The sequence below is a fragment of the Durio zibethinus genome, chromosome 24 (assembly GCF_047325235.1).
Source record: "Durio zibethinus cultivar Kanyao isolate XHJ-2024 chromosome 24, ASM4732523v1, whole genome shotgun sequence".
NCBI lineage: Eukaryota > Viridiplantae > Streptophyta > Magnoliopsida > Malvales > Malvaceae > Durio > Durio zibethinus.
Genome location: NC_143185.1, coordinates 14184218 through 14209682, shown reverse-complemented (window position 1 = coordinate 14209682; position 25465 = coordinate 14184218). Strand labels below are relative to the sequence as shown.

Genomic DNA, 25465 nt, shown 5'->3' with positions numbered 1-25465 from the left:
CCTTGTGCAGGATTCGTACTACAATTAGTAGAATATTTTGATCCAATCAGAAGATTTTGCACAAGAATTTTCAATTCAAGTAACACGTTGTTGGTTGCAATTTCGTGAATAAAAAATTCTGGTGCAAGTTTAGCAATCTGATGATAACCCAAACACAAGATTGCATTATTCCACCATGTGGCTGCAAGCTTTGCATAAGTGGAGTCTGACCCTACCATAAATGAATTTTGGTGAAAGTTAAAATTTTAATGGTGAATATATTAGTCATGATTTTCAACCTTGAAGACAATACAAGTAATCATTCTAAAAAATGGCTTTGAAATATAATTTCTAATTCAGTAAGCAAACAAAAATTTTTTTTGTACAAAAGAAGCCATAATGTGAAGATAAAAAAAATTATAAATATTAAAATTTGAATTCTAAATTTATTAATTTATTGGATGTCATTTATAAAAGTAATTATATAAATTAGTTGAATTAAATTTTAGACGAAATTTTTGATTGTTGAAATATTCTTGTATATGTACATTACTTCAACGCCTGCCTATTTTATCCCCCTAATTATACCTTAAATATTCACAATTTTTTTAGTTCTCTGCTATGTGCTTTCCTGCAACGGGAGAGACTGTTCCAATGAGTCTGCCTGGCTGCAGTTAACCGTTTTCTGCTGTGTTTTAGTCAGGCAGTGCCTGCATGTAGGGCATGAAGAATGTGAACTAAGCCACTGATCGATACAACAAACATGAAATCCGTGGTTGCACTTCGGCAAAATCCGCAGACGTTCCCCAGCAGCAAATTCCGACAAGCATATAACACAAGCTTTGTCCAAGCCAGGCAGTTTCAACTCGGTTGTGTATTTTACGGTTGGGAAGGCCTTTAAGGTTTTCTGCGCAACTCCTGCATTAGATAACTTAGCTGAAGGGTTCGCATCAGATTCAGCAGAACACTTGACAATTAAAAACAACCCCAAAGAAGAAATCACGCTGCATATGAGGACTGAGAGCACAATGATTACATTTGTATGGAAGTTGTTATTGATCAAGGTGTAACTGTTTTCTTGAGCTGGGGAAATTGCTGGGGATTCTGTTGGATAAAGAGAGGAATGTGGGAGAAATTTTCTTGGATGAAAGTTTTCGAGTAACTCTTGGGAGACTTGGATGGGTGTTGAAGAAGTTGACATATTTAATTCCGTAGTGTTTTATTTCAGATGGCTGAACTACTTGTTCTACTAGTTGGCTCCATTGAAGGATTATATATACATGAAAAAGTTAATCAAAAGAAGGGCCAGAGTCTTGTATTTTAAGATTAAGGGAGCCATCAGCCAAGTAAGTCTGAGAATAATTCTTGAAACCCACTCCAAAAAATTATTTTGGACTTGAACAAGTTTGATCCCTACAAGCTTTTTGTAGATCAATATATTATCTTTTTCTAATGGAAAAGGCGAATACAACTTTTCCGGAGAGCAAAAGGTGCCACGTGGCAGTTCCATCCATTCTTCTCATCAATGGATGCTCAATTCTGATGACCCTTCGCCAAACTAAAGAGATGACTTTGGAAACTAATAGACCCTTTCTCTGCATTCCTCAAGAGGACAGGCGTTTTGATTTCATTATTTGGCATTTTCTATTAACTATTGATTAATCTTGTTAAACTGATCATTGAGGTAAAAGTTCTCTGTAAGAGATTGGATATGAACTTCATGCCCCTTTCTTCTTTTTTTTTTTTCGCTATGTATGGATTTCGAATCTAGAGATATGAATCTTTACTGCTGTAACACGTAACTGCATAGATGCAGAAGGAGACAAGTAGGTATGATAAATTTTGTATTTTTGTTATATAAAATATTGATAATTATATATTTATATATATTTTGTATGAAAATTATATGTTATAATTTATATATTTTTATACTGTGTTATTATCTTTTAATTTGTTAAATCTAAAGATAAATTTAATAAATTACAGAGTACCATAAGTCTTTTTATATTTTGATATTTAGTAATTAATTAATTTTTTAAGTGTTACTAAGTAAATTAATTAAAATTGTATAAAGTTGAGATAAAAGACGAAGATACATGATTTGACAATCAAATTTAAAGACTCGTATCAACTAATCAAAATTCGTGAATGAGTAATTTTTTGTAGCTCTAATTAATTTAATTAAAGATAAAAAAAAAGATGATTTATAGTCGAATCTTGATTAGTTGAATTATTAGTTTTTAAATTTTAATAGATCAAATTATGAGTTTTTATTTTGATTTATCAAGTGATTTGATAAATTTTTAATTAATTTATTTAATAACAATTAAAAAATACAATTAATCACCAAATAAAATTAAAAAAATTAAAAGGACTTGTATCGCTTTGTAATTGAACAAAAATTTTCTTTATCGCTTTGTAATTGAACAAAAATTTTCTTTCTTTCTAGAGTAGCCACAGGAAACTTTGGAATATGTGGAACAAAGGGTGTTTATAAACCTGATGAAGCCAAAGCACCGAGCACAATGTTATAAATTTATTTTGAATCCTTAAAGGACCATGATAGGGACAGTAGCGGAGTTGGTTTCTAATCAGCAAATAAAAAGTACTATTTGCTGCCATTGCATATTTATTCGATCAACTTGTATGGCGTTGTGCAGGCCAGGTTTACAACCATAAATTAACAAATATTTTTACAGGGAAAGCTCAGCAACCCTACCTGTCACCGATGTATAGGTCAATGATGCTCGAATATATTACAACGCAAGTTGGCTTTTGCGATGGTTCGTGTTAGCAGTTGACTGATACAGATTGCTTGCACTTTATATTAATTTTTGGTGTGTCATCAGAAATCTACAGCCAACTCGCTGGCGGATAAGATCGATGTGGGTTTCTAGATCCATGTTCTTTAATTTGTTTATTTTGCTATCACATCAAGTCATTATCTTTCAGCCATGCAAGTAGTCTGATTTCCTTTGCTCAGGAAAAGAACTAAAATAAATCAGCTTTTACATGTGGCTCCAATTAGAGCAGAATTTCCTGTGAGATCTTTCAAAAACACTAGTGTTATTATTTTTATTGCCAACTTGGTCCTCCATGAAAGCAATAAAAGGTTAAAAAATCTATCAGGAAACAGCAGTTGTTACTTCGGAACCGTCTATCCAGCATGTAAAGTACAAGGAAATATTATAGATTTTGGACAAAAGTTGTCAAAAGAAAAGTGGGAATACTTCTTTCTTTACTTTTCTACCATGTTTGTGTGTTTATATAAAACTGATCAAGGATAGGCTAATCCTAAAGCGCGGATTTGTTTCTGTTTCATGCCAGATGGACCACTAAATGAATCCATATCCTGTGGGTTGGATTGCACAAAAGTTGGAGAGAGAAAACGAAAAGAATCACGTTTTATTTGGATATCTGTAAACAAATATTACATGTTACAAGTGGCCATGAAGTACTACATGAAAATTGAAGTGATGCTATTTGCCAGCAAATTTGGAGTAGATATCCAAAATTAATGGTTGTGCTTTCTACAGGAAAAACACCATACTATGGATGTAGTAGGTTCTTCTCATCTGTTGACTCACAACAGTCAAGAAATGCTGAGTACTTGACCTGCAGTCAGTCCAAGGACTTGGTGATCAGTTCCACAGAATCCGAAATCATCATGTGGGCATACCTTGGGGCAATTAAGTTATCGTTTCACCTTACGTACTTCAGTAACAACATCGGATTTGGTTAAAAAATATCTTCTTGGCACATGTTTTTTGGTAGTTCAGTCTAATGAAAATCATTTTCCCTTGCAATATGCTAAATTTAAACAATTCTTGTATATATGGCACAAATCTGGCCATTAGTTTTAGCAGAAAACAGTCCTAAGTTTTAGGAGGATTTGTTTGATCAATATGTTTTGGGGGTATTGCCTTGGAAAACATGGATGGCTTTAGTTTTTTTATTTAAACATGCGCTTCAGGATCCAAGTCTGAAAGCATTTCGAGAAGGGTCCTATTTGTCTCTTTTGAAGATTAAAAAAAGCAAACAATGAACAAGATAGAGCATGCTCTGGTCTTTTTATTCTTTTTATTTTTTTATTTTTTATTAAAAGCAATGAGTTGGATAATATCATTTGAAAATATTCTAGAAACAGATACCTGTAACATGCACAGTAAAAGGGAAAATTGCATAAAAACATCTTCTAAAAACATCTTATGGTTTGACGCAGATTGAAAATACCTTATGAGATTTAAAATCTGGCACTTAATCAGCCTATGTTGTGCTTCCGTTTTTACCTACATCGATGACGTTAACTCTTAATCACCTGAGTACGATAGCTAGAAAAACTTTAATGATCAATCGATTTTTTGTTTTTGCAAATAAAATTGATGCATGGGTTCAGCAAAGGTATGCTTAAATCAAGTTCTACAGTTTTTAATTGCATTAAAAATGGATTAAAACGTGACAATTATGAAGGAAAAGCAAAGAGACCCCAACGGGTCAAATTGTGTATCAGTCAGGTAGAGCACAACCCGGTTAGAGGTAGAAGAAGACTGGACAAGTTTACCTTCTTTTTAATTCCTAATTACCTTCTATTAATGTTCCATAAATCTATAACACTATCCTCAATCTTCCCAAGACCAACAGCGCCATTAATCTTGTTCTCAAGGACAGCTTGAAACCCAGCATAATAATAATATTCCCATGAATGACTCATCAAGCAAAAATTTTGGATTTACAGTAGCGGGATCAATTCCAATAGACATCAAAGCTCTATCTCTTTCAGCTGCAGAAAGATCCAACCGGAGACACTCAATTTCCAATTTCATTGCTTCAAGGAAGTCTAGCTTTTCCACATTGATAAAGAAGCAAGCAGCCGGTAAGAAAACATTTTTCCAAAAATTCGCCTGAGCCATAAAGAATGTGGTGGAGTGCTACCCATCAGTTGCCATGTTTGAAAGTCAAAATTTATTTTAGCTTAAAAATTTTCCTGAACCATAAATAAGCAGGCAACGGGTAAATTTTGCTGGAGCACTTTTACTTAGCTTATGCCCATCAGCTATCATGTTTGATAAGGAAGGAATGAAGAAAATAAAAAAAATTAAAACAAAATGGAAAGTGAAGAAGACAATCACATGACCCTCACGTGATTAAGAGTTAATGGCATCCAAGCGTATGCTAACAACGCATATGATTAGGTGTCAAATTTTAAATCTAAATAAGTACTCTACTCTGCCACAAATCACATGATGATTTTATATAATTTATCGATTATAAAACCATAATAAAAATTTATAAATTAGACGAGACTTATATTAAGATTTTTAAGTACAGTTTATGAAAATTTCATTAAAAATAATTTAATAAAAATTAAAATCAAAAACTAAAATCAAGATTTAAAATTGAATTGATAGAGTTTTTAAAAAAGATTAATAACATATAAAAAAGAATTAAAGTATCATTTATAATTTAAATTTGATGAGTAATTATTTAAAAATAAAAATTTTATCAAAAATTTTAATAAAATACTTATTTAAAAAATATATTAAATTTTTTTAATTTTTTTTAAATTTGCACGCTTATTTATATAATAAAATCTTTCTATCTATGAATTTTTATTTTTAAATTTAATTTTTATTAAATCATTTTTAATAAATAATTTCATAAATTTTACCCAAATCTTTCTCCGAAAATTGGTGTAAAAAATGCGGAAAGTTGCTTTAGCCAACAGCTTTAGGAATTAGAATCCCTCCCAACTCCCATTCATTATCATGCATGAACAATCTATGAAATTTCAGGTCCCTTTTGTTATCATTTAATTGATCGCTTTACATGTACTCATTCATAACCAAGAATATGGTCCGAATGAGGAGATCAAATATGCAATGGAGGCGGCCAATTCCAGACAGATGAACTTCCGATGAATTAAATTGGCAAATTAGTATTTAAAAAATGAGATAAATTTAAATAACAAGTGTTATGAGCATCTTATCTCTCTTTTGGTGCCTTCGTTTTGTCGTTGGCATTGGAATTTATCTCGCAAGGCTCAAGATAAAGCAAAATAGGGTCTCCATAATACGGTTAACTAAAGTTGTGTTTTCAGTTTCTTTGCTTTCCCTTTTGCTTTTCTGCTGGGGCCTTCTTATCAGGCATCTCTAACTAGTCTTGCACACTAATAAGCGAGAGGGAACTGTTTTTCTTTTTTTTTTTTTTTAATTTGAAATTGTCAGGATTTGAGTTCTGATTATTAGAATTAAGAGTTGAGTAGTCTATCAACAAATAATGTGACTTTTTAATCAACTTTCCATCATCAAATGTCTTTCTTAACGGAATTTTAAGGGGGGGAGGAAGATTATTAACTGTAGTAGAACAAAGTCCCTTTGAAACGAAGTTCATTATTGATATATAGTACACAACAAAATATCTTACAGTAAGTTGATCATTAAACTAGCTTAGATGAAGGGAATATTGGGCAGATCCCTTTATTGTATTTGAAGATTGAATAACTCAATATCCCATTGGCTCAATGAAATTAATAATGGAAAAAAGAGCGTTTAAAAAGGTTGAACTTCAGGTGAAGCAGCATCCATGAAAATGTTGGTGGTGAAAGAAGTTGATTCAGATCTCTTCCAAAGTGATGTCTGCAATTCTCAGCTTAAACTATGTTCACAGCAGCTTGTTTTTTGTTCCTTGGCAAGTTAGGTTTGCTTGATAAATTGAACTTGCCCAGGCCACTAGCGATAACAACAATGTTGTCAGTTTAGTGCCTTTTAAACTCCAAATTGAGCCCCCTTATAGAATATAGAACCTTCAGAGTGCCCAAGGGCTTTCCATTGGCCAAAAGAACAGAATCATACTCATCTAACGCCCCTATAATCACGTACCATACTTTCAGGTTCCAGTGGCAAAAGATTTACAATGCTTTCCTGAGCTGGAAGACATGATTCCGATGAGCCAGTTTGGTTACACCCCATGATTTTTTGGCATGTTTCAATCAAGTAATGCCTGCATTTTGGGATGAAGAGTGTGACTTAAGCCACTTATCAATGCAACAAACATGAAATCCATGGTTGCATTGGCACAAGCTTGGATAGGCATATGACACATTCCGTGTCCAGCCCTGGCTGATTCATCCCTGCTGAGTAATTTACCACAGGAAAAGTCTTGAGGGCTTTTTGCTCGATTCCTCCGTTGATTGTTGCAGCTGAAGGGTTGTCATTGGACTCGGAAGCTGCCCTGGTTGAGCACCTTAACGCACATCTGATAATGAAGTTCAACCCCAATGAGCAAATTACGGCACAGAGGAGGACTGATAGTACCATAAAAACATTTTCATCTAAGTTGGTGTTCTTAAGAGTAAGTGGGAGGTGCTGCTGTGACTGGTTGGTTGGGAGGTTTGTAATATAGCAGTAACTTTCTGGGTGAAAGTTTGCAAGAAAATCTTGCAAGAGTTTTGAGGACCTAGAAGAAGTTGAATTCATCCTTTTAGAGAGTTTGGATAAAATTAATTGCTAGAGCAGTCAAACGATGGAGATTTTATATGAGGAGAGGTAGTGTTCAACAGATCATTGATTTTATCTGTTACTTTTTCTATATATCAGCATCCAATAAGCCTCTGCCTGTTTCCAATTCCAAATCAGAACCCACTAAGTAAATGACTATCCTAAATATGCCCTGGAGCTGGATATCATGTCACATCTTTTTGTTATTATTGATTAATTTGAATTAAATCTTTTTCCCAAAAATGTGACAATTTGACAATTTCCTTTTTTTTTTTGTTTTCCTTTGTTATATATTAGAAAAAATTTTCATACACACTAGTATAAAGATATGAACTCTATATTTATTAGATATCATCTTTTAATAGAATAAAATGATGCACATTAGAAGTATATATTCTACAATACTTAGTATCAAGCTCGAATCACATATATGCTTGTTGTTGTTGGTTTTTATCCGATCACAGTTAGACACTATGATGCACCCCAGGGTCCATTTCTAACTCTCCAACATCACACAACCAAACAAAAATCCTTTGCATTTTCCATGAAATCAAGTTTGTGCTCTTCTCGCTTTGCAAGTAGTCTGATAGCCATCTGTTGAGTTCCAATTACAAAAAGGCCTGTCTTGTGGCCTAAATTAAAGTGGCATAATCTATGAGATCTTGCAAAAATCTGTGATACAATAATTAAGAACAATAACTTAGTTTAAGATTTTGAATTAAAAACAGTCAGCTATCCATAATCTCTCTGTTCACAACTGAGCCAATACTAAAAAAAAAATACTCTGCTTTGCAATAAGATTGATGCTGCCACTATACATACAAAATTAAAGTACGAAAACATAAAGGAAAAAGGTATGTAGCATAGTTTCCCCTTTTAATAATCCATCTAACAACAATCTTAAGCCATAGCCGAATCAGGTGTGTTTTGGACAGTCCATTTTTTTTATACAAATTTAATTAACAATGATAATAAGTAGTAAGTTGTAGAATATGATTATCATAATCAAGAGTTTAATTAAATTGATTTATATAATCATATTTAAAATATGACATTTAATAAGTCTAATATTTAAATCTCAATATTTACAAATATTTTTAAACTATAGCATCAGTAAATATATATATATATATATATTCCTTTTCTTTATCTAACATTGAAATTATCCTTGGAAGATTTATAATTAAGTCTAAGTGGACACATTAAAAGTGTATAAATATGCTGTAAAATTTTTAAATTCAACTACTGCCTACTCATGTTTAGGATTATGATACAAGAACTTATCAAAAATCAAAGTTGTACATTGTACATTAATCTATAAAAGGAAAACGCTGGCATTGAGTTTTGAGAGAAAATATAAAAGAAAATGATAGGAGAAACCATAAGAAAATACAGTCTAGGCTTGGGCTTGGGCTTGGGCTCACAGTTGTAGAAAAAGATCCCTAAGGGCTAAGGATTCCACAAATATTCTTCATTTGGGTTTTTTACATGTCTTGTTGGATTTCAACTCCAAATTAGATTTTGAGTTATAATTCTATTCTTCATGGGAGGGATTGTATATGTCTTATATAAATAAATAGGCAAAGGTTGCTACTTAGTTGGACATCAGCAACAAATTCTAAGACCCTACAAAAGGAAGGAAGAAGCGTGAATCCACTTGTGAGTGAGGTACCTAAATCTTTGATCTATAATTTTCTTATGATAAAATCCTTTTCTTTTCTGTTGAATAATAATTGTTGTTATTAGATTTCAAATTCAGTAGGAGAGAGAAAATTCAATAGCTCCAAGAAGATAATAATCAAACACATAGACACACATACACACACAAAAACAACTACCAATGATTTGGGCTTTGTTTATGCACACAAACCAGAACTAGGACCAGTCCAATTGGGATTGAAAATAAGGTAGCCCAGATAAAATGAAAACAGCCTCGCAACCAGGAGGAGGAGCTGACCAAGTAAGGAGGGCGCAGTGATAACGTGGCACGATCAAGCTGGGATGTTAGCTTCCGTGGGGTGGGGCCCCATCCTCTTCCCATGCTACTAACTTCACCAAGAAGAGCTCTTTTTCTTTTCCTTTCCCCTTAAAAAAATAACAAAACCAAAAAATTTTACAAAACTTCACTATTTTTACAAAACAAGGAGAGAAGCCACTCAAAAAGGAAAAAACCATGATTCAATTTTCCCTCTGTTAACAAACTGGTGAGTTGGCTTCCCTTTCAGTTTCCTTTGCCCTTTTTTTTTTTCTTTTACTTTTAATGTTGCTTTGTTTTATATTTTTCTGTCTTGCTATTTTGAGCTTTGCTTTGAAAGATCTTCAATCTTGCAAAGTTGATTTCTGGGAACAGTTTGACGGATGACGAGAAGAAAAACCCAAAAGGCAAAAATAAGATTAAAAAAAGAAAAAAAACGCACGCGCCCAAACGTGTTTCTTACACAACCAGGCCAGGTTAATTATAGAGAACATAAGAAAGCAAGAGTCTAAGCTGTTTTTTTTTTTTTTTTTTTTTAATTTAGTTTTCCCAGTAACTTAGATTTATGTTTAATATAATATTTGTATAGCTGCTTGTTGTATGTATTTTTAGCTACTTGAATTGCTATTTTCACTGGTTAATTTAGTTCCTTTCAAGTTATTTCTTACTGGGTTTTTATCATGAATGAGCTGTTCATTGTTTCTTATGGCTTTTCTATTTGCAGTGAGATGCTCTCCACAGGTGTTTCAAGTTTAAAATCTCAATTTCCCTTAAAAAGTTTGAGTGTTCCACTTTTAGCTAATTTTAAAATATATATATATGGCATCATCTCATATCAATACTCACACTAAAGCAGCCAAAATGGAGCAAGTTATCACTGAATTCTTCTATAAAAGTCTTCTTATAATACTTGAATCGAGGTCTCCTTATGTGTCATCACGTAATTATAGTGGTGAACAAATTGTGTTGTCTCCGTCTTCATCCTCATCGTCTTCGTCAAGTGTGAGACCTAGAGATAAATGGTTCAATTTAGCTCTTAGGGAGTGCCCTTCAGCACTAGAAAATCTTGATCTTTATCGCCAGAGTAATTTTGACCTGGTAGTGGTTGATGTTATATTGGAGCAGAAGCCACTTGATTGGGAACCTCTGACTGTTTCCCCCAAAAGGGATCTTGTTAGGAATTTGTCCTCAAAAGATAAGAATTCATTTTGCTGGAATTCTGATCAAGAAGAATTAGGCACTGAGACAAAAAATGAAAAGATTATAGAAAGATGGTTTGTTCAGCATGAAAGTAGAAAGGGCAGGGATAGTAGTTCAGGGAGTAGAAGGTCAAGTAGTAATAATTTGAGTATGTTATATAAGAAATTGATATTGCTGTTGAGGTCCTTATATGTGACTGTTAGGCTTTTACCTGCATACAAGATTTTTCGTGATCTCAATTCTACTGGTCAAATTTGTGCCTTTAAGCTTGTTCCCAGAGTATATTCTTTTGTTGAACCCTTCACTCCTAAAGAAGAGGCAGAAATGCAACGATTTTGGTTCACCCCAGTGGACACTTCTTGTGGAAGGCTTTGCCTTTCAGTTTTGTACGGTTCTTCAATTTCAGATATAAGCTCTAAGCCATCAACCCCTATGACCCCTCAATTTATACCAGATTATGTTGGAAGCCCTTTGGCAGACCCACTGAGGAGATTTCCCTCTCTACCTGTGTCGCATGGCTCTCCATCATCTTTGCCATTCTCAAGAAGACATAGTTGGAGTTATGACCATTACAAGCCTTCACCGCCTTTGGTTTCTTTCTCACCATCACCAACACATTCAGAATCGCATGCTTCAATTTCTAACCCAAGCTCTCGGCATTTGCCACCTATGAGTTTACCTCGTCATCCTCATGAGGCATCACTAGCTCATAAGAAGAATACAAACTTTGATGAGTATTGTCCTTCCCCCAATTTCTCCGCTTCCCCTTCCCCCTCCCCCTTACCATCACCCCCCATCCACTTTCCTGGAAGTCATATGTCAAAAGCTCTTTTACGTTCTGAAAGTGCTCCTGTTAACATACCTGCTCCTATTGCTAATTTCCCGGCATTGTCCTGCCAGAGAAATTTGCCACCATCGCCTACCCATAAAATTACAAGAGCTGGTACTTCTAGGACTGATAATAATATGGGTCCAGTTCAAACTGGTGCAACTATTGAGAAGGTTTTTCTTATACACATCATTGGTATGTTTTTATATCTAGTGTATCTTGTTTTGCTCCTTGGAATTTATTTATCCTTTTGTCTCTTGCAGCTGTTCTCTTTCGGAAAAGAAGACTGTCAGAAATATTCTGGAGTGAAGGTCTCTTCCAACAGTTCACCACGAATTTCATTTTCCAGAAGTTCCAGTAGGTCTTTACAAGATGATTTTGATGACTCTGAGTTTCCTTGTCCATTTGATGTGGAGGATGATGATATGGCAGACCCTGGTTGCAGGTAATGCATAGAACTCCTCATGTAAATTGTATTTTTAAATTAACCCTTTTGCATCTTTTGCGGATGATTCCAATGCATACAATTAAGTTACGAGTTTTACTTTTAACTACCTAATGTTATTTTTATCTTGGTGTCTTGAGGGTTTGACATCTTTCTGATTGTTCTCATAAATTTGAAAACCATGGCATCTTTTTTTTTCTCTTTGGGTCTTAACAATTATTGGTTCAGGACTTGATTTGGTTTTTTTAACTTACCCTGGAGTAATGTCTCTATGCTGCTGTGTCCTATTGCTCAAAATGGTATAAACTTGGTAGAAAAATAAGCCATCATGTGCATGCTAAGAGTAATAATTCTCCTTTTTGTGTGAATTTTGTCTTCAACTAGTTCTGATCTCTCAAGACAAGATGTTAGCATTACAATTGATGAACTTTCTTGGAAACTGAATGATCATTCTTCAGTGAAGAGACTGCATTATAAATATCAATAACTAGCTAGTAGGAGTCTAGGTAGTGGAATCTCTGGTTTAGGAATCGGGATAAGTATCTGTTTATCATCTAGGGAGAGTTACCAAATAAAGTTTGCTTTCTAGTTTTGAGAAAGACAACCTGGCTGGCATTATAAATTTCAATGTCTAGTCTAGATAGTGGCTGTAGTGAAATATCTGGTTCAGTAATAGGGACAAGTATCTGTTTATCATCTATGGAGAGTTGCCAAATAAATTTTGCTTTCTAGTTTTGAGAAAGAAAACCTGGCTGGCATTATAAATTTCAATATCTAGTCCAGGTGTAGCCATAGGCCCGTAGTGGAATATCTTGTTAAGGAATAAGTATAGCTAACTGTTTATCATCTATGCGGAGTTACAAAATAAAGTTTGCCTTATAGTTTTGAGAAAGACAGCCTGGCTGGTTAACTTTAAGATATTTAATTGATAGAAGACGTTCAGTCGTTTTACGATGCTGAAGTTTATAGTGTCAGTTGTATTTAGCAAAAAGCAGTGCTAATCCTAATTCAGCTGCTTCTTGTAATGTGCAACCAGTATTGGTGTATGAATCATATTTGTTTGTATATCTTTAATTTAACAATATTTATATAAGGAAAGTAGGAATCTGTCTTTGGGTTACAAGGTAGGATTGGAGGCCAATTTTTGTATGACTTGGCCTTGCTGTTGAGGAAGCCGAAACAAAAGCTGCCTTACTTATTCTCCTTGTTCATTGGTGAATAAATTAAATTATTCTAAAGATGGGTCATTAAGAGGAGGCCAAAAAAAAAGATGGGTGGTTAAGAATTTCGTGTTATTGACTGAAGAATGTGGTGGTTGCAGAAATGTTCTATATGTTCCTTCTTGCTTGTCAGTAATTTGATCCTTTCAGTTTGTTATGAGTTAAAGGAAAGCTAGCTTGTTAAAGGACAAAATTCGTTTGAGTTAACCTACATGATATTCGAATTAGGGAATAACTTAAATACTTGTTAGTTTCTCGGAGTTTTTTAATTATTGAGATGTGGGGCTTATGGATAATTGAAAATTTTATATTTTAGTTATTGGAGTTGGATCTTTCTTTCGTTATTTCTCCTTAAGTTCTTCTGTTTCTTTCACCTTTCCTTCTGATTCTCCATTTTTCTTGCTTTCTCCCCTTTCCGCATTCTTTCCAATTTCAGAAAATCTTAAAATGACTGATTGGAATTTGGGACATTTTCTTTTCTGCAATTGTTAGTTGGGAATGTTCCCTCAAGAAGATCCTTTAATCATTTAACTTAAGTAGGGTCCTTAATGGACCATATGTTCTCTATCATGGTAATTTGTCAATACATAATCTTAATTGGTACTGATTCATTTTGCTGGAAATGGCTGGATCGTCTTGTTTTACCTCTAAAATGAATTTGCTGCCTAAATTTTTTGAATTATTTGGGTAAACTGAATTGACCTGTTTTGCATACTATGTAGACCCGAGTCTTATGATAGAAGAGCACATCCGTCTGATCCAAATGAGGCAGGACTGTTTATGAATAGAAAATCCCAAGTTGCTGCAGTTGGTGCTCTTGTACGTATGCTGAAGAAAGCGCCTCCTCTTCGCCAAGACATCTCCAGTTCAATTAATTTTTCAGAAGCCTCCAGGCCAGAAATGTGGAGCAACAGCATGCAAGAGCAAAACCAGATCTCAGAGGCTGTAACTGTTGAACATGCTGCTTCTTCAAGTATTGCATCTTCTAGGCTTGTTGCATCAAAGACAACGGCTGATGCATTAGAGGAACTTCGAGGTTACAAAGAAGTGAAAAACCTGTTGCTTGGTGAAGGTAGTAAGTCGTGCACCTCTGCCAATTATGCCTCTGGAGCTGAACATTCCAGCCAAGGTCCAAGAGAATTATGAACTTCCACAATATTGGTATATTTGCACATATGTACAGTGCTGTGGTTCGAGGAGATCTATACATGCTTTACTGCTGAAGCCAATTGCCCCCTTATGTGTAAATTAAAGTATATATGATACAAGTTTTTGGATAAGATTTATACTCCAACAGAAGTGTCATCTGTTGGCCTGGAAGACTTTGTAAAATGAACTTTTTTTTTTCTCTAATCCTACATTAGTGTATATAACTTCTAGATGTTGGCTTAGAGCGACGCATACAAACATACAGGCTACATATGTACATGGTAGTACAACAAACATACTATTATCTTTTACTTGCTCACTGATGCTGTCGTCCATATTATTTCCCTCCTTTCATTTGTTTTTCTCCACCATATATAGATTTCCGGCAGGATGCTTTAGCCTTTTGTGAATTCCATGCACAACATATTGCACCTTTGAATGTCAGTCCATAACGGAACTGTAATTGCCCGACTGTCAAAATGCCTGACCAGCAGAATTGAAAATCTCAGTCCGCTGTCTTGTATATATATATATATATATATTACTTTCTTTTTAATACAAATGAGGCCACAATTTGAATATAAAAAAAAAAAAGTCGTGGGTGTTGTGATTTAAAATCCATATGTATGGAATGTTATCTTGTACAAGTAATTATATAAATTAATTAAATTAAATTTTGGAGTTCATATTTTTTACCCGTTTATATGCTATATCTTTTACTTATTTATTTGTAAGTAATCCAAGGGGAAATTGTTGTGCTCCAATATAATTGTTTTCCCGAGTTTGCTATTGAATCTTGTTTAGGTGTTTGATTTTGTTTGTATTTTGATAATTTTCTAGATTTGAGAAAATCTTTCATGTCCTAATTCAGGCAAACATCAACCTTTTCAATAAAGAACTGATAATAAGTTCAAATTTGTCTTTGGTATAAAGCAAACAGCAGCATAATCCAAGGGGAAATTGTTGTGCTCCAATATAATTGTTTTCCCGAGTTTGCTATTGAATCTTGTTTAGGTGTTTGATTTTGTTTGTATTTTGATAATTTTCTAGATTTGAGAAAATCTTTCATGTCCTAATTCAGGCAAACATCAACCTTTTCAATAAAGAACTGATAATAAGTTCAAATTTGTCTTTGGTATAAAGCAAACAGCAGCATAACAGACATTCCTTGGCTTCCATAGAAAGGAAACGGAAAACGTTTTTAGAAGGAAACTCCCGTTACGAAATTTATGGATTTTTCCGGCAGTATAAGGCTGTAAATGAACTCTTGCTCTTCTTTAAACGTTTTAATTAATGAGTTTTAATACATTCCACTTTCAAGTTATCAAATAGCTAAAAAAAAAAAAAAAAATGGAAAAACCAGCACAAAAAATATTTTGAGAAGTGAAAAACAAACGATTCTGGAAATTTTCTTTTCATTTGACGTTGTCAATGAAAACCAAACACAGAATTGTACCTTCATTAACTTTTGAAACATTTTTTTCAATCCAGTTCGCGAAGAGTCTTGCTTTGAGGGAAAGAAGCAATGCAAATTGCAAATGGTATGGATAACTTGGTGAAAAAGGGCAATTCAAAAGATATAAGATAAAAATCATTTACCGCATTACAATCGTATTTCACGTGTAATTTTTTTTATTACAATCCTATAATTAGCTAATTATAACAATGAATTATATAAGAGTCCATTATTTAAAAGTATGGACGTTATATAATTTTTTACAAATTTTATATAATATTAAATTATAATTGATTAATTACATTTTCAGTTGATATATTCCTTTAAACTACGTAATCAAAGTTATGAAAATATTTTATTTGTTATATAAATAATAATAATAATAATAATAATAATAATAATGATAAATAGAACACAATAATTTTATGAATTTTAAATAATTAAAAATATAATAAGAAAATTTTTTAATTAATTTTAACTTCAATAAATTAAAATGAAGATATGATGTATATTTTTATTGAAAAAATTTAAATCTAAATCGCATTGTTCATCTGATGACGAAAGCAACTCTCATGCAAAGCTGAAATCTGATTTGTGGCTCGCTTACCAAACAGAGGATCAAAAGCCAACATCGAACTTGATTAAATTTGGGGATTGCAACATCTTATTCTTTCATTTGATAGCTTCAAACAAGCACAGAAGTAGCTTTATTAAAATAAATTTAGGTGAACGATAAAGAAGTATTCAGCCCTGAGGATATCCAAGCACAAGTAGTTATGCATTTTACAAAGCAATATAGTGAAAAGTTCTTCCCTCGAGCTTTTAAAGGATTCAACTGCTAGTTCAAGAAATTCAGAGATGACCAATTGATGTGCTTATATTTTATACGTTATTTTTTTACCTTCTAACTTAAAATTTATGACATTTTATTAATTTTAAGTTTTGTTTAATGGAGAAATTAAAGAAAATTTGAGGATAATTAGATAATTAATTGTTTTATCTTAAATATTAATGAATAGGAAAATTATTAAATAAACTTATTTGTGGAGGGACGTTCAGGGTTGGTTATAATTGAGTCTAAGAAGTATGAATTAACCTTTCATCTTTTAATTTAGTAATTAAGAGACTTTGATGAAGACACGTGGGAATGAATTTTAACTCCGCCACCCCCGTTTCCTATAAGGATTTTGTTATTCTATGAAAAAAAAAAAAAAAAAAGGAAGCATTAATTAATTAATGTGGGCTGGGATGTAACTTGATGACGTCACTCGTAAAGTAATTTAGTTTGGATCGTGATCACTTCAGCTCGATTTTATTATTTTCAAGCTGAATAGTGATCAAGCTGCTCAAGTAACAATCAAGGTGAGTTCAAATGTTTGTAATACAAACTTGTTTTCAGCAGTTGAAGAATTATGAATACTTTTTTAAATTTTTTAATGTTTAATACGAATAATCAAAATTTAATATTATTTTTAATTTTATTTGAATTTTGAAATAGAAAGTTAGTATTTATTTGGTCAGCTATTTATTATTTTTTTAAATAAAAGGTTATCCGCGTATGTAACTTTTTACATTAAAATTCATAAATTTATTTTATTGGTGTTGCGATGTTATGATCTAAATCCAGAAATTATATATCATGAGTGAAGAAACCGACTGGCTAGAAGAATATGCTGGGAAGTAGCAAGCAACAGAAGATCACATAAAAATGTGAAGATATGTCAAAGGGAGAAAACTTAAAATTTTGAATACTACTCATAAACTTGTTTAAAATTTTATGAAAAAAAGTTAAAGGATTAAGTAAAGAATTTACAAAATCAATGGAAGCAAGTAAGAATAACAAAGAAATTGAATATAGGGTTTGACTTAAATGATTTATATAATCATTTATAATAGGTGATATTTAACATATTTAAAATTCAAATTTTACATTCCTACAACTCATTTAATTATTATTTTCAGGCTATGACCTCCTCTATAAAATTAAATAAATAAACTTGAAAAACTTATGAGATAAAATAAGGTTTTTCCAAAGCCACAAGGGGACCAAATATGCACACTTGCCCGAAAAACAGAAAAGGATAATTCAATAATTTATGCAAATAAAGTAAAAATTTATATTTGATGCATTATTTTAGTATATAAATTTTATATATTATTAATCAATTATATAATGCTATCTTATTAATGAACAAACATAATTTTTTTTAATCTTTAAAATAAATACACAAAAATTTAACTTTTGTATGCTAATTATGCATTAAATATAAATTCACAAAATAATGATGGTAGTACAAAAAATATGTAACTTTTCTTGATTTCTTTTCATATGCAGGTAAAAATTTGTTACATTGACCTTTTGTTTATATGGAAGCATTTCATTTATAATAATTATAGTATAATTAATTAATTATAATTTAGAATTATGTGCAATTCATCACAATATTTATAGATCTTATACTTATAAGTGATGGAATCTTACATAATTTTTATTGTATTTGACTAATTATAATATTATAATAAAAAAACTGTAAATGATATGCTCTCTGTCTATATTATTAGTGCCAAAATTTTAATTCTACTCGTATAATTAATTTTAATTCTTTTAGAAGATTTACTTATATTAGGTTCTCCTTCGATATTCAAAGCAGAAAAAAAAAAATAATAATAACGCAGAATTCGGAATAGGGATTGCATTGCAACACTTACTATTATTATTATTATTGTTATTATTATTACAAAAACTACGAAAAAAGGAAAGAAAAAAACACTAGCTACTCTGAAGTCAAATACTCGTTGCCCTCAATTTTTATCGCCTGCGTACAAGTAGTCCAGCAAAACCGAGAAACGGCCAACGAGTACGGATATATAGTATGAGGCATGTAAGTGGCAGACTTACTGATTTTCCATGCCTCTAAGGTTTATTAATTAGTTATGTTTTTTAGGAGGGTAGAAGTCATTGTCATGACATGGCGGGCAGTCCTCACGAAAACGACGACCCTCGCAGTAAGGATCAAGAGGAAAGCATCGTCGTCGTGGAGGCCTGCGTCGCGGTGGTGGTGGTGGTGGTGGAAGCTCTGGAATAGGTGGCGGTGGAGATAATTCAGTGGGCGGAGGTAGCGGTGGAGATAATTCAGTGAGTGGAGGTGGCGTGCATAATGGAGCTGATGGCGGTCATCTTGGTATAGGTTGGGGTTTGGGTTCTGGTGGTAGGAGGCGTCCATATCTGGTATCAAGTGGACAATATATGTGGTGTGTAGCTGAGACACTGGGCAATAAAGCAAGATAAACAACAGCAACTACTACTACTACTACTACTAATACTAAAAGACTACTAGTTTCATTCCCTGATCTTTGTCTTCCCATATCAATTTACTGCAAATTAAGTTTTGGAAATACCGTAATGCTTTATATAGGCAAGGCAAATCCCTAGCCCTGGGGGTTCTTTCTATTGTGTCGTGTACAATACTGATTTTCAAAATCTAAGTGCGTTTTAGGATCAGGCCTCCTTGTTTGAATAAAAAAATGAAAATCAAATGCTTGTCATGGTGGTGCAAAGTGTGGTGGCGATCACTAATTTTGATCCAACAATAACAACTGAAATTGGCTTATGTGTCAAAACCTACAGCCACAGATGAGTATGAGGTACTATTACTATCAGTGGCGTGTCGAGTAATTGACTCTTCAATTATATACTCGGGAAATAATTACTAGTCTGATTTATGATGATTATGTGGTTTGGACTGTATTTACCTAGATAATAATGAGAAAAAGAAATTAGACAACTCTTTTTGTATTGAATTAATGTAATGTAATCTGTCATAGACACAAAAATTGAAGTCTTCACCAATTATTTTTTTTATTTAGATGTGATTAATCATTTATGTGAAATTATTTTTTTTAATATTATTCTAAGGGAGCATTTGATTTAAGAGAACTGAGATTTTTTCCAAAATCTTGCTTGTGGGAATGTAATTCTCATGTTTGATTCATAGGTATATGATTCGTGGAGTTAATCTTAGATTCTTAATAATATTCAAAAGTTCTAAAATAAAAAATCTACCTCCTACAATTTTTTAAAATTTCGGGTAAAAATTTATTATTTTAACATATTTATTTTGAATAAAAAATTATATCATTCTATTTTACCTTTTTGAAAACCAATACATGGAATGAAACACAATAACAATTTTTTATTTAGACACGTTATATTAAAAAATAAATAGCTTAAATACTGCATTTATTGGAAACTTAACTTTATATTTAAGTATTATTTTTTTTTCAATGTCAAATACAACATTTGTAGGGAACTAAACACCCTAATTGTTGATTAATTTTTTTTATCATGAACAAAACAAGCAACCACATCACTTTCCATGAACAAAAAGTCATAGTTACATTCAACTATGATCTTTTTCATGAACAAAACGTCGTAGGTGCTTATAAAAAAAAAAAACAAACCATTTACCATTAACAAACTAGGAACCATGACATTTTTGTTTTCAAGATCGCATTTTTGACATAAAAAACGTGATAATTGTTAATAAAAACCCTTTTCAGACAATAAAGACCACTTTCAAAAAGTCAAATAACTCTTTTTAATAACGAAGACTACTTTATCTTTTTCAGACAACATTGTTGAGCTCTAATCAAAGCCTTTTCTTTTTTAACCAAATCAGCTTCAACCTTCGTGATTTCATCTTCGTTCTGTTCATTTTATCTTCTATTTATCAGTAAATGATCAATTTACTATCTATTACAAATGCTCCATTCTGCATTATTTGTTTGAATCAAATATCTTCCTATTTTGTTTGTTTAGATCTCACTTAGATCTTGACAATATTGATGTAGATTACGATGTTTCTATATTCAGAAATGATGTAGTATTTGATTTAATTTTTTTATATTAATTACAATATTTCTCTATTTAGAAATGATGTAGGAATTGTTTTAAACTTTTCTATATCAATTATAGTGTTTCTATTTTCCGAAACAACATAATATTTATTTGATAATTTATATCATTTTATTTTATTTTATTTATTTTGTTTAATATAAAATACTATATTTGAATTCAAATATTGTAGGTCAAACACTACTATTATATTTAACAAAAACTATGTATTTCACATAGTTTGAAGGATATTATTATAAAAAAACTTTATTAAGTAATGTGATTTTCCTCCCAACTAAACAAAGGAATCTAATAATCCCATACCATATAGAATCACCTCTTGCTAGGAATTCACATGTTCTTGAAAATCACTTTCCTTCTTGAAATCCAAGATTTTGTGAACAAATGCCCTTAAGTGTAAACTAAGTGGCTTTAAAAAGAATAAAGTTTTGCCTACATCAGTAGAACTAAATTTAGGAACTGGTTATGTGCAAAGAAAGTTTTAGCACCCCATTATGCCCAAAATTAATACCAAATTAATCACATGTTATCTTGTTTAAGCCTTAATAAAAAATGGTTTTTATTTCTTTTTATTTATTTACAAAATATTAATTACAAAAAATGATACAAGTATATTTACAAGTTTCTAATCATAAAATAATATATTTATACTTTTCTAAAAAATATAATTCAATTTTTATTTACATCAATTAAATAAATTAATAAGCCTAAAAGAAACATAAATAGAAAATAAATATGAATAAACAAATAAGTAAAAAAACTAGCAAAACAAAATTATCTCATAAAAAAATTATTATCACAAATATTACCCCAAACTACATTAAACACCAAATAAATATAACACCATAAAAGAAAGTGTACTTAACTGATGCTCTTGGACCAACCTGAAATAAATCCTATTGCCAAGCAAATTTTTGCTTGATTCTGTTTACTTTAATATTATGTATATGGCTCTTTTTTTTTTTTTTTTGGTGATTCTTCTTCTCCCTTTGACTAAGAATTTCTTCCTTAAATTTCAAAACCTTATGTTGCTTTTTCTTTCACTTCTTGATTCTTTGATTGTTGGTCATTTTTGAATAATCAATGGGCTCTTTATATTGGGATTGAAGAATCCCTTTTTAATTTGAAAAATTTTAATGCCAACTGAATATATCAAAATCTTGCCAAAATTTCTTTTCCTTCTTCTAAAAACTTGATTCCCAAGAAATACAAAAATCAAACTCAATCTTTAATTTTAAATCTAAATAAAATCATAATTTATGTTATTATTTTAACAAAATAAAAAATACTTTTGAGATTTAAATTTGGATTTAAAAAAAATAGTTTTTAAAACCCAATAATACAATTCAAGACCCTAGTTTTTAAAACCCAATAATACAATTCAAAACCCAATAATATCAAAAAGACCTTAAACAAAATTAGGTGTTTATAGCTATCTCTTTTTGCACATTTTTTATGAAATATGAATTATACAAAGACAGAAGACATCCATTTTGTTTGAGATAAGAAAAATAAAAAAAAGGTTCTTCCTCAACAGAGACTTTGAAACTTTTAGGTCGAGCGCCCTGAATGAATAAGAAATGGACAACATAGAGAATTAATGATTCTTATTCAACCAAGTTGAAGCTAGCAACATGTTGATTCCACATCAAACGTTGGTAAGAATTAAAGGACAATCCCCCTTAACCTACACAAGTCTACTTACGAAGCAACTGGTAGTTGATCAGGCAAGGGAGCAATTTGCTTTTGTGCAACGCCTTCGTAGCAGAAAGAGGTAGTTGTCATTTGAAAGGAAACACCTTTTGTATAAGGTTCTAGACCTACGCACCTTGATGAAAAAAATCTAAAAGGCTCTTTTTACCAGAGGTTTTGAAACTTTGATAATGTAAAATGCTCCCCTCACTAGAGTCTTTGAAACTTTGAAAATAAAATGCTCTCCCCCCACCAGAGCCTTTGAAACTTTTGAAAAATAAAATGGTCTTTCCACTAAAGGTTTTAAAACTTTTGAAAAATAAATGCTCCCCCACCAGGGCTTTGAAACTTTGGAAAATTAAATGCTAACTCATCGGAGGCTTTGAAACTTTTTGAAAAATAAAATGCTCATTCACTAGGGTTTCGAAACTTTTGAAAAATAAATCTACCCCTATTTAAGGCTTTGAAAAAATTTGAAAATTTAAAGTGCTCCCTTATTAGGGTTTTGAAACTTTTGAAAATTTGAAGTGCTCCCCCATTAGGGGTTTGAAGTTTTTGAAAAATCAAAGTTGGGATTTTTAAGATCATGCCCTAAGATTTTATAGATCACTCTCATTTTTTAAAAAGCTCATTTTTAATGAAGGCATTGAAACTTTAAAAAATTCTTACTTAAAGCAATTTCTTTCATCTCAACTGGATTATTATTGATCATCTTCTAATGTCTCTTTTCAAATTCATTTAACATCAATTTTCTTTTTCTTACTTTCTAAACATATGCAATGAATGTATGCAATGAATGAACATATTTTTCAAAATTCGCAAATTCAGTTTTAAAATTCAAATTTTGATTTTTCTTAGTTTTCAATCATGCACAACGAATGCAATGAATGATGATGTATGTAATGTTCTTTATGGATGTAATGAATGCAATGCATGAAATGCAAAATTTAATGTCATGTATCTCTACTTGTAGTAAATGGTCCTTAAGCTTTTCTCCAATTTCTTTTAACTTGAAGATTTCATTTTTCAAAACCATTCCTCTTAGCCATGGATTTTCTCCAATCCTTAAGCTTAGACATTCTCATTGTCTCAAAAAAGTCACTTTTTTTTTCTTGATAATTACATATTTCTTATCCCCACAAATTCATGTCAATTCAAATATAAATATCTTTACCACAAATGCCCTAATATGACAACAAAAGAAATTGCCTCACATAACTATTTTGAAAATATGTGATCGAATCTTTTAAAAATTGGAGATTACTACATAGAATGATAGAGGTAAATCCCAACTTGGTCTTTCCAAAAGGGCAAAATGGTTTGACACATCAAGATTTTAATTATCAAAAAAGATTTTGCCACTAAATGGGAAAAGTAAATAAATATTTCTTCATCTAGGCTTACAAATGAAAAGTTATTTTTTAAAAGCATAATCCATTTTTTGCACTCTCTTAATTTCTTAGTATGGTATTTTAACAAATGTTGAGACTGATTATGATAGGCTCAAAATTTCTGGGAAAGAAAAAAAGGCTCAAATTTTAAAACAAATTTTTAGATCAAGGTTCATCTTATTAGATTTGTTAAGGGTTTTCATTGTTCATTCAAAATACCTTCTTCTAATGAAATTGCCTGAGTTGTGTTTAAATTTTCAATCTTGCTCCAGACTGCTCTTTCGGGTTTTTACTTTAGAGCTTTATTCAATTTTTTTTTTCTTTTTTTTTTTACCATTCTAATCATGCATTTGAAAACTTAAAATTCATCTAAAATCAAAAAGTGATGGTAATTTCCTAAAAAAAAGTTATTTAATTTAGATATCCACACTTGATCAAAATGAGCTTTTCAAAAGACATAATATAGGCCAAGGTTTGTAGTTTTGAAAGAAAGAATAAATAGGTCCAAAAATGTATTTAAAGGTAATCAAACCAATGATCATTTCTTTTCTCAAAGACATTGTCCTTTCCATATTTTTTCATATTTCTTTTTTCATTTCTTTCATTTCATTTCATTTCATTTTTTTTCCTTTTTTCTCTTTTTCTTTTCTTTTTTCTTTCATGTTTCCATTTCTAACAAATTAAGCCAAAAATCTTGGAACTTCCCTTTCGATTATAGGCATTCTTTCCTTGTCCTTAACTTTGGATGTAATGCTTTATAATTAAATTATTTCTCATATTTGTCTTTTAATGTGAAAGGTGATCTTTGTTTGGTGTTTCTTCAAAAAGAATTCAATAGACTCAAAAGGGGTAGCAAATAGATATTTTCTTTTTGAAAATAGAATATGAAAGATGGTCATTTATCATATCAAATATGGATACTTTTATTGAAAACCAATTCTTGGAAAAAGTTTTTTTTTTCTTTTTAATTTTAAAATCATTTGAATACCTCATATGCATGATGTTACAATCAATTTTTTTTTTAATTTTTTTTTTATTTTTTTTTACAACTTAAGCTCAAAATGTATCATCTTACTACATCTAATGAAGTCTCAATGTAATAATTTTCATTTTCACAACCTACACCTAATATTCATATAATCTCTAATGATTGCCATCCAAATCAAAAGATATTGGAAGAATTGGATAATTTGGCTTTTTGATACATTTACCCTAAGATGTGGGTAAAAAAACTTTTTTAGGTAGTGAATGAAAGGAAAAATTAATGTAGCATAAATCAAGATGTAGAACAAGGGTATTGAGGGGATATGACCTTTTTAGTAATTATGGCTCAAGGGAAAAAATTGAAAAGTTTGAACTTTGTGAAGAAGCTTGGGTAGTGACGTGTTTAGAATAGTCTTGACATTTATTAAATTACCAAAATCTAGAATATGTAATAGAGTGCCTCATGTATTGGCTTACAAAGAATTTTTCAAAAAAGATATTTGCAAATTTCATTATTCATAGCCTTAATGGAGATCATTAACTTAGAAATTCTTTTTTATCAAGTGAAAATCATGATTGTAGGAATTGAGAAGTCAAGGATTTGAATGGTGTGATCCTTAACTAAATTGGGGTATGAAATGGTAAGTGAAACAACTAGGTATGATCATTCTTGACAATAATCACCAATTATCTTAAGATTATTTCCATAAAATTTCTTTACAAAAAATATTTTT

At 31.4% G+C, this 25465-nt stretch overlaps 1 protein-coding gene and 2 pseudogenes across 1 annotated transcript; 1 reads left to right on the top strand and 2 right to left on the bottom strand.

Moving 5' to 3' along the window:
* Positions 1-386: 386 nt before the first annotated feature.
* LOC111316086 (RING-H2 finger protein ATL78 pseudogene) lies at positions 387-1284 on the bottom strand (annotated as a pseudogene).
* A 5210-nt stretch (positions 1285-6494) lies between these two features.
* LOC111316382 (RING-H2 finger protein ATL78 pseudogene) lies at positions 6495-7454 on the bottom strand (annotated as a pseudogene).
* A 2055-nt stretch (positions 7455-9509) lies between these two features.
* On the top strand, positions 9510-14855 carry LOC111316896 (autophagy-related protein 13b-like). Its single transcript, XM_022919131.2, has 4 exons — positions 9510-9679; positions 10175-11652; positions 11743-11924; positions 13867-14855. Exons 2-4 carry the CDS (start codon positions 10270-10272, stop codon positions 14288-14290), a joined length of 1989 nt encoding a protein of 662 aa, XP_022774866.1. The 5' UTR covers positions 9510-9679; positions 10175-10269; the 3' UTR covers positions 14291-14855.
* The last annotated feature ends 10610 nt before the right edge of the window (positions 14856-25465 follow it).